This window comes from Lampetra planeri, unplaced genomic scaffold (assembly GCF_965212315.1).
Source record: "Lampetra planeri unplaced genomic scaffold, kcLamPlan1.2.h2 scaffold_1073, whole genome shotgun sequence".
NCBI classification, from domain to species: Eukaryota; Metazoa; Chordata; class Hyperoartia; order Petromyzontiformes; family Petromyzontidae; genus Lampetra; species Lampetra planeri.
The window spans coordinates 15,001-29,150 of NW_027613783.1; the positions used below are offsets into that span (position 1 = coordinate 15,001).

Genomic DNA, 14,150 nt, shown 5'->3' on the forward strand with positions numbered 1-14,150 from the left:
ACCCACTCACCCACAAACTCACTCACTCACCCACTCACTCACTCACTCACCCACTCACTCACCCACTCACTCACTCACTCACCCACCCACCCACTCACCCACCCACTCACCCACAAACTCACTCACTCACCCACTCACTCACTCACCCACCCACTCACTCACCCACCCACTCACTCACTCACCCACCCACCCACTCACCCACCCACTCACCCACAAACTCACTCACTCACCCACCCACCCACTCACCCACCCACTCACTCACCCACCCACCCACTCACCCACCCACTCACTCACTCACTCACCCACCCACTCACCCACAAACTCACTCACCACCTGGTGAGTCAAGGTTTGTGTCTCCACACAGAGACAGTTTATTGAGACCGCGGTGGGGGTCACGGGGGGGTCACGGGGGGGTCACGGGGGGGTCACTGTGGTAGGCGGACGTTGCAGATGAGGGGGTCTTTGCGGAACACCGGCTCCTTGAGGGTGACGGCCATGAAGCCTGCGGGGGGTGAGCAAGTGGTGAGTGGGTGGGTGAGTAGTGGGTGGGTGGGTGAGTGAGTGGTGAGTGAGTGGGTGGGTGGGTGAGTGGGTGGGTGGGTGAGTAGTGGGTGGGTGGGTGAGTGAGTGGGTGGGTGAGTGAGTGGTGAGTGGGTGGGTGGGTGGGTGGGTGAGTGGTGGGTGGGTGGGTGGGTGAGTGAGTGGGTGGGTGAGTGGTGAGTGGGTGGGTGAGTGGTGAGTGGGTGGGTGGGTGAGTGAGTGGGTGGGTGAGTGGGTGGGTGGGTGAGTGAGTGAGTGAGTGGGTGAGTGAGTGAGTGGGTGGGTGGGTGAGTGAGTGAGTGGGTGGGTGAGTGAGTGGGTGGGTGAGTGAGTGAGTGGTGAGTGGGTGGGTGAGTGAGTGGGTGGGTGGGTGAGTGAGTGAGTGGGTGGGTGAGTGAGTGAGTGGTGAGTGGGTGGGTGAGTGAGTGGGTGGGTGAGTAGTGGGTGGGTGGGTGAGTGAGTGAGTGGGTGGGTGGGTGGGTGAGTGGTGAGTGGGTGGGTGAGTGAGTGGGTGGGTGAGTGAGTGAGTGAGTGGGTGGGTGGGTGAGTGGTGAGTGAGTGAGTGGGTGGGTGGGTGAGTGGTGAGTGAGTGAGTGGGTGGGTGGGTGAGTGAGTGGGTGGGTGAGTGAGTGAGTGGTGAGTGGGTGGGTGAGTGAGTGAGTGAGTGGGTGGGTGGGTGAGTGAGTGAGTGGGTGAGTGAGTGGTGAGTGGGTGGGTGAGTGAGTGAGTGGGTGGGTGGGTGAGTAGTGGGTGGGTGGGTGAGTGAGTGAGTGGGTGGGTGAGTGAGTGGTGAGTGGGTGGGTGGGTGGGTGGGTGAGTGGTGAGTGGGTGGGTGAGTGGTGAGTGGGTGGGTGAGTGAGTGGGTGGGTGAGTGAGTGAGTGAGTGGGTGGGTGGGTGAGTGGTGAGTGAGTGAGTGGGTGGGTGGGTGAGTGGTGAGTGAGTGAGTGGGTGGGTGGGTGGTGAGTGAGTGGGTGGGTGAGTGAGTGGTGACTGGGTGGGTGAGTGAGTGGTGACTGGGTGGGTGAGTGGTGACTGGGTGGGTGTGTGAGTGAGTGTGTGGTGAGTGTGTGAGTGAGTGAGTGGGTGAGTGGGTGAGTGAGTGGGTGGATGAGTGTGTGGTGAGTGTGTGAGTGAGTGGGTGGGTGGGTGTGTGGTGAGTGGGTGGGTGGGTGAGTGTGTGGTGAATGGGTGGGTGAGTGGGTGGGTGGGTGAGTGGTGAGTGAGTGAGTGAGTGGGTGGGTGGTGAGTGAGTGGGTGGGTGAGTGAGTGGTGACTGGGTGGGTGAGTGAGTGGTGACTGGGTGGGTGAGTGAGTGGTGACTGGGTGGGTGAGTGAGTGGTGACTGGGTGGGTGTGTGAGTGTGTGGTGAGTGTGTGAGTGAGTGAGTGGGTGAGTGAGTGGGTGGGTGAGTGTGTGGTGAGTGGGTGTGTGGTGAGTGCGTGAGTGGGTGAGTGGGTGGGTGGGTGGGTGAGTGGGTGGGTGGTGAGTGGGTGGGTTGGTGAGTGGGTGGGTGGGTGAGTGGTGAGTGAGTGGGTGGGTGGTGAGTGGGTGGGTTGGTGTGGTGAGTGTGTGAGTGAGTGGGTGGGTGTGTGGTGAGTGGGTGGGTGAGTGGGTGGGTGGGTGAGTGGGTGGGTGGGTGAGTGGGTGGGTGGGTGAGTGAGTGTGTGGTGAGTGCGTGGGTGGGTGGGTGAGTGGGTGAGTGGGTGAGTGGGTGAGTGGGTGGGTGGGTGAGTGGGTGGGTGGGTGAGTGGGTGAGTGGGTGGGTGGGTGAGTGGGTGGGTGAGTGGGTGGGTGGGTGAGTGGGTGGGTGAGTGGGTGAGTGGGTGGGTGAGTGGGTGGGTGAGTGGGTGGGTGAGTGGGTGGGTGAGTGAGTGGGTGTGTGAGTGGGTGTGTGAGTGAGTGTATGAGTGAGTGGTGAGAGAGTGTGTTTTTGAGTGAGTGGTGAGTGAGTGGGTGAGTGTATGGTGTGTGAGTGGTGAGCGAGTGGTGAGTGGTGAGTGAGTGGGTGAGTGTATGGTGTGTGAGTGAGTGGTGAGTGAGTGGTGAGTGGTGAGCGAGTGGTGGGTGCTCACCCATCTTCTGAGCACGTTTTATCGCCTTGGTGATCTGCTTCTGCTTCTTGCTGCACAGACCTGGGGAGAGAGTCACTCACCACCTCACCACCTCCTCACCACCTCACCCTCACCACCTCACCACCCACTCATCAGTATAGTGGTGGTGAGTGTGGTGGTGAGTGTGGTGGTGAGTGTAGTGTTGGTGAGTGTGGCGGTGAGTGTGGCGGTGAGTGTGGTGGTGGTGAGTGTAGTGGTGAGTGTAGTGGTGAGTGTGGCGGTGAGTGTGGTGGTGGTGAGTGTAGCGGTGAGTGTGGTGGTGAGTGTGGTGGTGGTGAGTGTAGTGGTGAGTGTGGTGGTGAGTGTAGTGGTGGTGAGTGTAGTGGTGAATGGTGGTGAGTGTAGTGGTGGTGAGTGTGGCGGTGAGTGTAGCGGTGAGTGTAGCGGTGAGTGTGAGTGTGGCGGTGAGTGTGGTGGTGGTGAGTGTAGTGGTGGTGAGTGTAGTGGTGAGTGTAGTGGTGAGTGTGGCGGTGAGTGTAGTGGTGAGTGTGGCGGTGAGTGTAGTAGTGGTGAGTGTGGTTGTGAGTGTGGTGGTGAGTGTAGTGGTGAGTGTGGTGGTGAGTGTGGTGGTGGTGAGTGTAGTGGTGAGTGTGGTGGTGGTGAGTGTGGTGGTGAGTGTGGTGGTGAGTGTAGTGGTGAGTGTAGTGGTGAGTAGTGGTGAGTGTGGTGGTGGTGAGTGTAGTGGTGAGTGTAGTGGTGAGTGTAGTGGTGGTGAGTGTAGTGGTGAGTGTAGTGGTGAGTAGTGGTGAGTGTGGTGGTGGTGAGTGTAGTGGTGAGTGTAGTGGTGAGTGCAGTGGTGGTGAGTGTGGTGGTGGTGAGTGTAGTGGTGAGTGTAGTGGTGGTGAGTGTAGTGGTGATGGTGAGTGTAGTGGTGGTGGTGAGTGCAGTGGTGGTGAGTGTGGTGGTGGTGAGTGTAGTGGTGGTGAGTGTGGTGAGTGTAGTGGTGGTGGTGAGTGCAGTGGTGGTGAGTGTGGTGGTGGTGAGTGTAGTGGTGAGTGTAGTGGTGGTGAGTGTGGTGGTGATGGTGAGTGTAGTGGTGGTGAGTGTAGTGGTGAGTGTGGTGAGTGTAGTGGTGGTGGTGAGTGTGGTGGTGGTGAGTGTAGTGGTGAGTGTAGTGATGAGTGTGGTGGTGGTGAGTGTAGTGGTGAGTGTAGTGGTGAGTGTAGTGGTGGTGAGTGTAGTGGTGGTGGTGAGTGTGGTGGTGAGTGTAGTGGTGGTGGTGAGTGTGGTGGTGAGTGTAGTAGTGGTGAGTGTAGTGGTGGTGGTGAGTGTGGTGGTGAGTGTAGTGGTGGTGGTGAGTGTGGTGGTGAGTGTAGTAGTGGTGAGTGTAGTGGTGGTGGTGAGTGTGGTGGTGAGTGTAGTGGTGGTGGTGAGTGTGGTGGTGAGTGTAGTAGTGGTGAGTGTAGTGGTGGTGGTGAGTGTGGTGGTGGTGAGTGTAGTGGTGAGTGTAGTAGTAGTGAGTGTAGTGGTGGTGGTGAGTGTGGTGGTGAGTGTAGTGGTGGTGGTGAGTGTGGTGGTGAGTGGTGAGTGTAATGGTGGTGAGTGTGGTGGTGGTGAGTGTAGTGGTGAGTGTGGTGGTGAGTGTAGTGGTGGTGAGTGTGGTGGTGAGTGTAGTGGTGGTGAGTGTAGTGGTGAGTGTGGTGGTGAGTGTAGTGGTGAGTGTGGTGGTGGTGAGTGTGGTGGTGAGTGTGGTGGTGAGTGTAGTGGTGGTGGTGAGTGTAGTGGTGGTGAGTGTGGTGGTGGTGAGTGTAGTGGTGAGTGTAGTGGTGGTGAGTGTGGTGGTGGTGAGTGTGGTGGTGGTGAGTGTAGTGGTGAGTGTAGTGGTGGTGAGTGTAGTGGTGAGTGTGGTGGTGAGTGTAGTGGTGGTGAGTGTGGTGGTGGTGAGTGTAGTGGTGAGTGTAGTGGTGGTGAGTGTGGTGGTGAGTGTGGTGGTGAGTGTAGTGGTGGTGAGTGTGGCGGTGAGTGTGGTGGTGAGTGTGGTGGTGAGTGTGGTGGTGAGTGTAGTAGTGGTGAGTGTGGTGGTGGTGAGTGTAGTGGTGAGTGTAGTGGTGAGTGTGGCGGTGAGTGTAGTGGTGAGTGTAGTAGTGGTGAGTGTGGCGGTGGTGAGTGTGGTGGTGGTGAGTGTAGTGGTGAGTGTGGTGGTGGTGAGTGTGGTGGTGAGTGTGGTGGTGAGTGTGGTGGTGAGTGTGGTGGTGGTGAGTGTGGTGGTGAGTGTAGTGGTGAGTGTGGTGGTGAGTGTGGTGGTGAGTGTGGTGGTGAGTGTAGTGGTGAGTGTGGTGGTGAGTGTAGTGGTGAGTGTGGTGGTGAGTGTAGTGGTGTAGTGGTGAGTGTGGTGGTGAGGGTGTGGTGGTGAGTGTGGTGGTGGTGGTGAGTGTGGTGGTGAGTGGTGAGTGTAGTGGTGAGTGTGTAGTGGTAAGTGTGGTGGTGGTGAGTGTACTAGTGGTGAGTGTAGGTGGTGGTGAGTGTAGAGTGAGTCTAGTGTACGTGGTGAGTGGTGAGTGACTAGTGGTGAGTGTAGTGGTGGTGAGTGTAGTGGTGAGTGTAGTGGTGAGTGGTGGTGAGTTGCTCAACCAGTGATGTGACGTCCGTAGATTTTCCCGGTGTACGACGAAATGAACTGGGACAGCATCTGTGCAGACACACAGAGTGGTGAGTGGTGAGTGGGGTGAGTGAGTGGGTGGGTGAGTGAGTGAGTGGGTGAGTGAGTGGGTGGGTGGGTGGGTGAGTGAGTGGGTGGGTGAGTGAGTGGGTGGGGTGGGTGGGTGAGTGGGTGGGTGGGTGGGTGAGTGAGTGGGTGGGTGGGTGGGTGAGTGAGTGGGTGGGTGAGTGAGTGGGTGAGTGGTGGTGGGTGGGTGAGTGGGTGGGTGGGTGGGTGAGTGGGTGGGTGGGTGAGTGAGTGAGTGGGTGAGTGAGTGGGTGAGTGAGTGGGTGGGTGAGTGAGTGGGTGAGTGGGTGGGTGGATGAGTGAGTGAGTGAGTGGGTGAGTGAGTGAGTGAGTGGGTGAGTGAGTGAGTGAGTGGGTGGGTGAGTGAGTGAGTGAGTGGGTGAGTGAGTGAGTGAGTGGGTGAGTGAGTGGGTGGGTGAGTGAGTGAGTGGTGGGTGGGTGGTGAGTGAGTGAGTGAGTGGGTGGGGTGCGTGGGTGAGTGAGTGGGTGAGTGGGTGGGTGAGTGAGTGGGTGAGTGGGTGGGTGAGTGGGTGGGTGAGTGAGTGGTGAGCGAGTGGTGAGCGAGTGGTGAGCGAGTGGTGAGCGAGTGGTGAGCGAGTGAGTGAGTGGGTGAGTGGGTGAGTGAGTGAGTGGGTGAGTGAGTGAGTGAGTGGTGGGTGAGTGAGTGAGTGAGTAGGTGAGTGAGTGAGTGAGTAGGTGAGTGAGTGGGTGGGTGAGTGACGTGGGTGGGTGGGTGAGTGGGTGAGTGGGTGGGTGAGTGGTGAGTGGGTGAGTGAGTGAGTGGGTGAGTGGTGAGTGGGTGAGTGAGTGAGTGGGTGGGTGGGGTGAGTGGGTGGGGTGGGTGAGTGGGTGGGTGGGTGAGTGAGTGAGTGGGTGAGTGAGTGGGTGAGTGAGTGGGTGGGTGAGTGGGTGAGTGGGTGGGTGGATGAGTGAGTGAGTGAGTGGGGTGAGTGAGTGAGTGAGTGGGTGGGTGAGTGAGTGGGTGAGTGAGTGAGTGAGGGGGTGAGTGAGTGGGTGGGTGAGTGAGTGGGTGGGTGGGTGAGTGAGTGAGTGAGTGGGTGAGTGAGGTGAGTGAGTGGGTGAGTGGGTGGGTGGGTGGGTGAGTGAGTGGGTGGGTGAGTGAGTGGGTGAGTGGGTGGGTGGTGGTGGGTGGGTGGGTGGGTGAGTGGGTGGGTGGGTGAGTGAGTGAGTGGGTGAGTGAGTGGGTGAGTGAGTGGGTGGGTGAGTGATGGGTGAGTGGGTGGGTGGATGAGTGAGTGAGTGAGTGGGTGGGTGAGTGAGTGAGTGAGTGGGTGAGTGAGTGAGTGAGTGGGTGAGTGAGTGGGTGGGGTGAGTGAGTGGGTGGGTGGGTGGAGTGAGTGAGTGGGTGAGTGAGTGAGTGGGTGAGTGGGTGGGTGAGTGAGTGGGTTGAGTGGGTGGGTGAGTGGGTGGGGAGTGAGTGGTGAGCGAGTGGTGAGCGAGTGGTGAGCGAGTGGTGAGCGAGTGGTGAGCGAGTGAGTGAGTGGGTGAGTGGGTGAGTGAGTGAGTGGTGAGTGAGTGAGTGAGTGGGTGGGTGAGTGAGTGAGGGGTGAGTGAGTGAGTGAGTAGGTGAGTGAGTGGGTGGTGAGTGAGTGGGTGGGTGGGTGAGTGGGTGAGTGGGTGGGTGAGTGGTGAGTGGGTGAGTGAGTGAGTGGGTGGGTGGGTGAGTGGGTGAGTGGGTGGGTGGTGAGGGGTGGTGGGTGAGTGAGTGAGTGGGTGAGTGAGTGGGTGAGTGATGTGGGTGGGTGAGTGAGTGGGTGAGTGGGTGGGTGGATGAGTGAGTGAGTGGAGTGGGTGAGTGAGTGAGTGAGTGGGTGAGTGAGTGAGTGAGGGGTGGGTGAGTGAGTGAGTGGGTGAGTGAGGTGAGTGAGTGGGTGAGTGGTGGTGGTGGGTGAGTGAGTGGGTGGTGGGTGAGTGAGTGAGTGGGTGAGTGAGTGGTGGGTGAGTGGGTGGGTGAGTGAGGGGGTGAGTGGGTGGGGAGTGGGTGGGTGAGTGAGGGTGGTGAGCGAGTGGTGAGCGAGTGGTGAGCGAGTGGTGGAGGCGAGTGAGTGAGTGGGTAGAGTGGGGAGTGAGTGAGTGGGTGGGGTGAGTGAGTGAGTGAGTGGGTGAGTGAGTGAGTGAGTAGGTGAGTGAGTGGGATGGGTGAGTGAGTGGGTGGGTGGGTGGCGGAGTGGGTGGGTGGGTGAGTGAGTGAGTGGGTGAGTGAGTGGGGTGAGTGAGTGGGGTGGGTGAGTGAGTGGGTGAGTGGGTGGGTGGATGCGTGAGTGGTGAGTTGTGTGGGTGAGTGAGTGAGTGGGTGAGTGAGTGAGTGAGTGGGTGGGTGAGTGAGTGGGTGAGTGAGTGAGTGAGTGGGTGAGGTGGTGGGTGGGTGAGTGGTGGGTGGGTGGGTGGGTGAGTGAGTGAGTGGGTGAGTGAGTGGGTGGGTGAGTGAGTGGGTGAGTGGGTGGGTGAGTGGGTGGGTGAGTGAGTGGTGAGCGAGTGGTGAGCGAGTGGTGAGCGAGTGGTGAGCGAGTGAGTGATGTGGGGTGAGTGGGGGTGGTGAGTGAGTGAGTGGGTGAGTGAGTGAGTGAGTGGGGGGTGAGTGAGTGGGAGTGGGTGAGTGAGTGAGTGGTAGGTGAGTGAGTGGGTGGGTGAGTGATGGTGGGTGGGTGAGTGAGTGGGTGAGTGAGTGGTGAGTGAAGTGGGTGAGTGAGTGGGTGAGGTGAGTGGTGAGTGGGTGGGGAGTGGGTGGGTGAGTGAGTGGTGAGCGAGTGGTGAGCGAGTGAGTGAGCGGGTGGGTGGGGTGATGAGTGAGTGAGTGGGTGGGTGGGTGAGTGGGGAGTGGATGCAGTGAGTGAGTGGGTGAGTGGGTGAGTGACGTGGGTGGGTGAGTGAGTGGGGTGGGTGAGTGAGTGAGTGAGTGGGGAGTGAGTGAGTGGTGAGTGGGGTGACGTGAGTGGGTGAGTGAGTGAGTGGGTGGAGGGGTGAAGTGAGTGAGTGGGTGAGTGAGTGAGTGGGTGAGTGAGTGGGTGGGTGAGTGAGTGAGTGGGTGAGTGAGTGAGTGGGTGAGTGAGTGAGTGGGTGAGTGAGTGAGTGGGTGAGTGAGTGAGTGGGGTGAGTGGGTGGTGGAGTGAGTGGGTGAGTGTGGGTGGGTGAGTGGGTGGTGAGTGGAGTGGTGAGCGAGTGGTGAGCGAGTGAGTGTGAGCGAGTGAGTGAGTGGGTGGGGTGGGTGAGTGAGTGGGTGAGTGAGTGGGTGGGTGGGTGAGTGGTGAGTGAGTGAGTGGAGTGAGTGAGTGGTGGTGGGTGATTGAGTGAGTGAGTGGGTGAGTGAGTGGGTGGGTGAGTGAGTGAGTGGGTGGTGGGTGAGTGAGTGAGTGGGTGAGTGGGTGGGTGGGTGAGTGAGTGAGTGAGTGAGTGGTGAGCGAGTGGTGAGCGAGTGGTGAGCGAGTGGTGAGGAGTGTTCACCTGGGTGTTCTTGTAGTCTACGTCGATGTTGCAAAGGACGCAGCGACGTGGGGGTTCAGTGTAGGGGTCACTCACCACCAGCTCGCTCACTACACACACAGTGACACACACACACGTGACACACACAGTGACACACACACTGACACACACACAGTGACACACACAGTGACACACACACACAGAGACACACAGTGACACACACAGTGACACACACACCGTGACACACACAGTGACACACACACACAGTGACACACACAGTGACACACACACTGACACAGTGACACACACACTGACACAGTGACACACACACACACAGAGACACACACACACAGTGACACACACAGTGACACACACACACAGAGACACACACACGCAGTGACACACAGAGACACACACACACAGTGACACACAGTGACACACACACAGTGACACACACAGTCACACACACACAGTCACACACAGTCACACACCTACACACACACACAGTCACACACACATAGTCACACACACACACGGAGTCTCACACACACACACACACAGTCACCCACACAGTCACACATACACACAGTCCACACACACACACAGACACACACACACAGTCACACACACACACCTACACACACACACACAGACACACACACAGTGACACACACCCACACAGACACACACACAGTCACACACAGACACACACACACCTACACACAGTCACACACACACAGTCACACACACACACCTACCACACACACAGACAAACACACAGTGACACACACAGACACACACACAGTCACACACAGACACACACACACCTACACACACACAGTCACACACACACAGTCACACACACAGACACACACACAGTCCACACACAGTCACACACACACAGTCACACACACACAGTCACACACACACAGCCACACACACACAGTCACACACACACAGTCACACACACACAGACACACACAGTCACACACACACAGTCACACACACACAGTCACACACAGACACACACAGTCAGACACACACAGTCACACACAGTCACACACACACAGTCACACACAGACACACACAGTCACACACACACAGTCACACACACACAGTCACACACACACAGTCACACACAGACACACACAGTCAGACACACACAGTCACCCACACAGTCACACACACACAGTCACACACACACAGACACACACAGTCACACACCACACAGTCACACACACACAGTCACCCACACAGTCACACACACACAGTCACACCCACACAGTCACACACAGACACACACAGTCACACACACACAGTCACACACACACAGTCACACACACAGTCACCCACACAGTCACACACACACAGTCACACCCACACAGACACACACAGTCACACACACACACAGTCACACACAGTCACACACAGTCACACACACACACAGTCACACACAGTCACACACACACAGTCACACACAGTCACACACACACAGTCACACACACAGTCACACACACACAGCCACACACAGTCACACACACACAGTCCACACCCACACACAGTCACACACACACAGTCACACACACACGGAGTCTCACACACAGTCACAGACACACAGTCACACCACACACAATGACACAGTCACACACACACAGTCACACACACACAGTCCACACACACAGTCACACACACACAGTCACACACACACAGTCACACACAGTCACACACACAGTCACACACACACAGTCACACACACACAGTCACACACACACAGTCACACACAGTCACACACACAGTCAACACACACAGTCAGTCACACACAGTCACACACACACAGTCAGTCACACACACACAGTCACACACACACAGTCACACACACACAGTCACACACACACAGTCACACACACACAGTCACACACAGTCACACACACACAGTCACACACACACACAGTCACACACACACACAGTCACACACACCACGGAGTCCTCCACACACGGAGTCTCACACACACAGTCACACACACACACACAGTCACACACAGACACACACACACAGCCTACCCGCGTGGTCTCTGTGGCAGGAGAGTTGTGGGTGAGGCTGTCGCTGTTGAAGCGACAGAGAACGACACCCAAACCTGTGAGACAGTGACACACACACAGTGACACACACAGTGAACACACACACACAGTGACACACACAGTGACACACACACAGTGACACACACAGTGACACCCACACACAGTGACACACACACACACACAGTGACACACACAGTGACACACACACAGTGACACACACAGTGACACACACACAGTGACACACACACAGTGACACACACAGTGACACACACACACAGTGACACACACAGTGGACACACACACAGTGACACACACTGACACACACCACTGACACACACAGTGACACACACACAGTGACACACACACAGTGACACACACACCAGTGACACACACACAGTGACACACACACAGTGACACACACACTGACACACACAGTGACACACACAGTGACACACACACACAGTGACACACACAGTGACACACACACACAGTGACACACACAGTGACACACACACAGTGACACACACTGACACACACACTGACACACACAGTGACACACACACAGTGACACACACACAGTGACACACACACTGACACACACAGTGACACACACAGTGACACACACACTGACACACACACTGACACACACAGTGACACACACAGTGACACACACACAGTGACACACACAGTGACACACACACTGACACACACAGTGACACACACACAGTGACACACACACAGTGACACACACACAGTGACACACACAGTGACACACACACAGTGACACACACAGTGACACACACACACAGTGACACACACACAGTGACACACACAGTGACACACACACAGTGACACACACACAGTGACACACACACAGTGACACACACAGTGACACACACACACAGTGACACACACACAGTGACACACACAGTGACACACACACAGTGACACACACACAGTGACACACACACACAGTGACACACACACAGTGACACACACAGTGACACACACACAGTGACACACACAGTGACACACACAGTGACACACACAGTGACACACACACTGACACACACAGTGACACACACACACACACAGTGACACACACACAGTGACACACACAGTGACACACACAGTGACACACACACTGACACACACACAGTGACACACACAGTGACACACACAGTGACACACACACACAGTGACACACACAGTGACACACACAGTGACACACACACAGTGACACACACACAGTGACACACACACACACAGTGACACACACACACACAGTGACACACACAGTGACACACACACAGTGACACACACACAGTGACACACACACACACAGTGACACACACACACACAGTGACACACACAGTGACACACACACAGTGACACACACACAGTGACACACACACAGTGACACACACAGTGACACACACACACACACACAGTGACACACACAGTGACACACACACAGTGACACACACACAGTGACACACACACACACACACAGTGACACACACAGTGACACACACACAGTGACACACACAGTGACACACACACAGTGACACACACAGTGACACACACACACAGTGACACACACACACAGTGACACACACACACAGTGACACACACAGTGACACACACACAGTGACACACACACAGTGACACACACACACAGTGACACACACACACAGTGACACACACACAGTGACACACACAGTGACACACACACAGTGACACACACACAGTGACACACACAGTGACACACACACAGTGACACACACAGTGACACACACACACAGTGACACACACAGTGACACACACACAGTGACACACACACTGACACACACAGTGACACACACAGTGACACACACAGTGACACACACACACAGTGACACACACAGTGACACACACACACAGTGACACACACAGTGACACACACACAGTGACACACACACAGTGACACACACAGTGACACACACAGTGACACACACAGTGACACACACACACAGTGACACACACAGTGACACACACACAGTGACACACACACAGTGACACACACACAGTGACACACACACACACAGTGACACACACAGTGACACACACAGTGACACACACACAGTGACACACACACAGTGACACACACACAGTGACACACACAGTGACACACACACAGTGACACACACACAGTGACACACACACACAGTGACACACACACACAGTGACACACACAGTGACACACACAGTGACACACACACAGTGACACACACAGTGACACACACACACAGTGACACACACACAGTGACACACACACAGTGACACACACACAGTGACACACACACACACAGTGACACACACAGTGACACACACAGTGACACACACACAGTGACACACACACAGTGACACACACACAGTGACACACACAGTGACACACACACAGTGACACACACACAGTGACACACACACACAGTGACACACACACACAGTGACACACACACACAGTGACACACACAGTGACACACACACAGTGACACACACACAGTGACACACACAGTGACACACACACAGTGACACACACACAGTGACACACACAGTGACACACACAGTGACACACACACAGTGACACACACACAGTGACACACACACACAGTGACACACACAGTGACACACACACAGTGACACACACACAGTGACACACACACACAGTGACACACACACAGTGACACACACAGTGACACACACAGTGACACACACACAGTGACACACACAGTGACACACACACACAGTGACACACACAGTGACACACACAGTGACACACACACAGTGACACACACACACAGTGACACACACACACAGTGACACACACACAGTGACACACACACAGTGACACACACAGTGACACACACACAGTGACACACACACACAGTGACACACACAGTGACACACACACAGTGACACACACAGTGACACACACACAGTGACACACACAGTGACACACACACACAGTGACACACACAGTGACACACACAGTGACACACACACAGTGACACACACACACACAGTGACACACACAGTGACACACACAGTGACACACACAGTGACACACACAGTGACACACACACAGTGACACACACACAGTGACACACACACAGTGACACACACAGTGACACACACAGTGACACACACACAGTGACACACACACAGTGACACACACACAGTGACACACACACAGTGACACACACAGTGACACACACACAGTGACACACACACACAGTGACACACACACAGTGACACACACACAGTGAGTGAC

At 56.0% G+C, this 14,150-nt stretch overlaps 1 protein-coding gene across 1 annotated transcript; it reads right to left on the reverse strand.

The window, feature by feature from the left end:
- Window positions 1-341: 341 nt before the first annotated feature.
- On the reverse strand, window positions 342-10,847 carry MRPS18C (mitochondrial ribosomal protein S18C). Its single transcript, XM_078621602.1, has 5 exons — window positions 10,818-10,847; window positions 8,780-8,867; window positions 5,224-5,281; window positions 2,614-2,673; window positions 342-502 (listed from the first exon to the last, which is right to left on the reverse strand). Exons 3-5 carry the CDS (start codon window positions 5,279-5,281, stop codon window positions 426-428), a joined length of 195 nt encoding a protein of 64 aa, XP_078477728.1. The 5' UTR covers window positions 8,780-8,867; window positions 10,818-10,847; the 3' UTR covers window positions 342-425.
- Window positions 10,848-14,150: the final 3,303 nt, after the last annotated feature.

Bases quoted from the DNA above. Each gene is read 5' to 3' on its own strand.
- MRPS18C (XM_078621602.1), bottom strand. From the start codon at position 5,281: ATGCTGTCCCAGTTCATTTCGTCGTACACCGGGAAAATCTACGGACGT. The intron at 2,674-5,223 runs GTTGAGCAACTC...CTCTCTCCCCAG, and splicing joins CTACGGACGTCACATCACTG to GTCTGTGCAGCAAGAAGCAG. The intron at 503-2,613 runs GTGAGCACCCAC...CACCCCCCGCAG, and splicing joins AAAACGTGCTCAGAAGATGG to GCTTCATGGCCGTCACCCTC.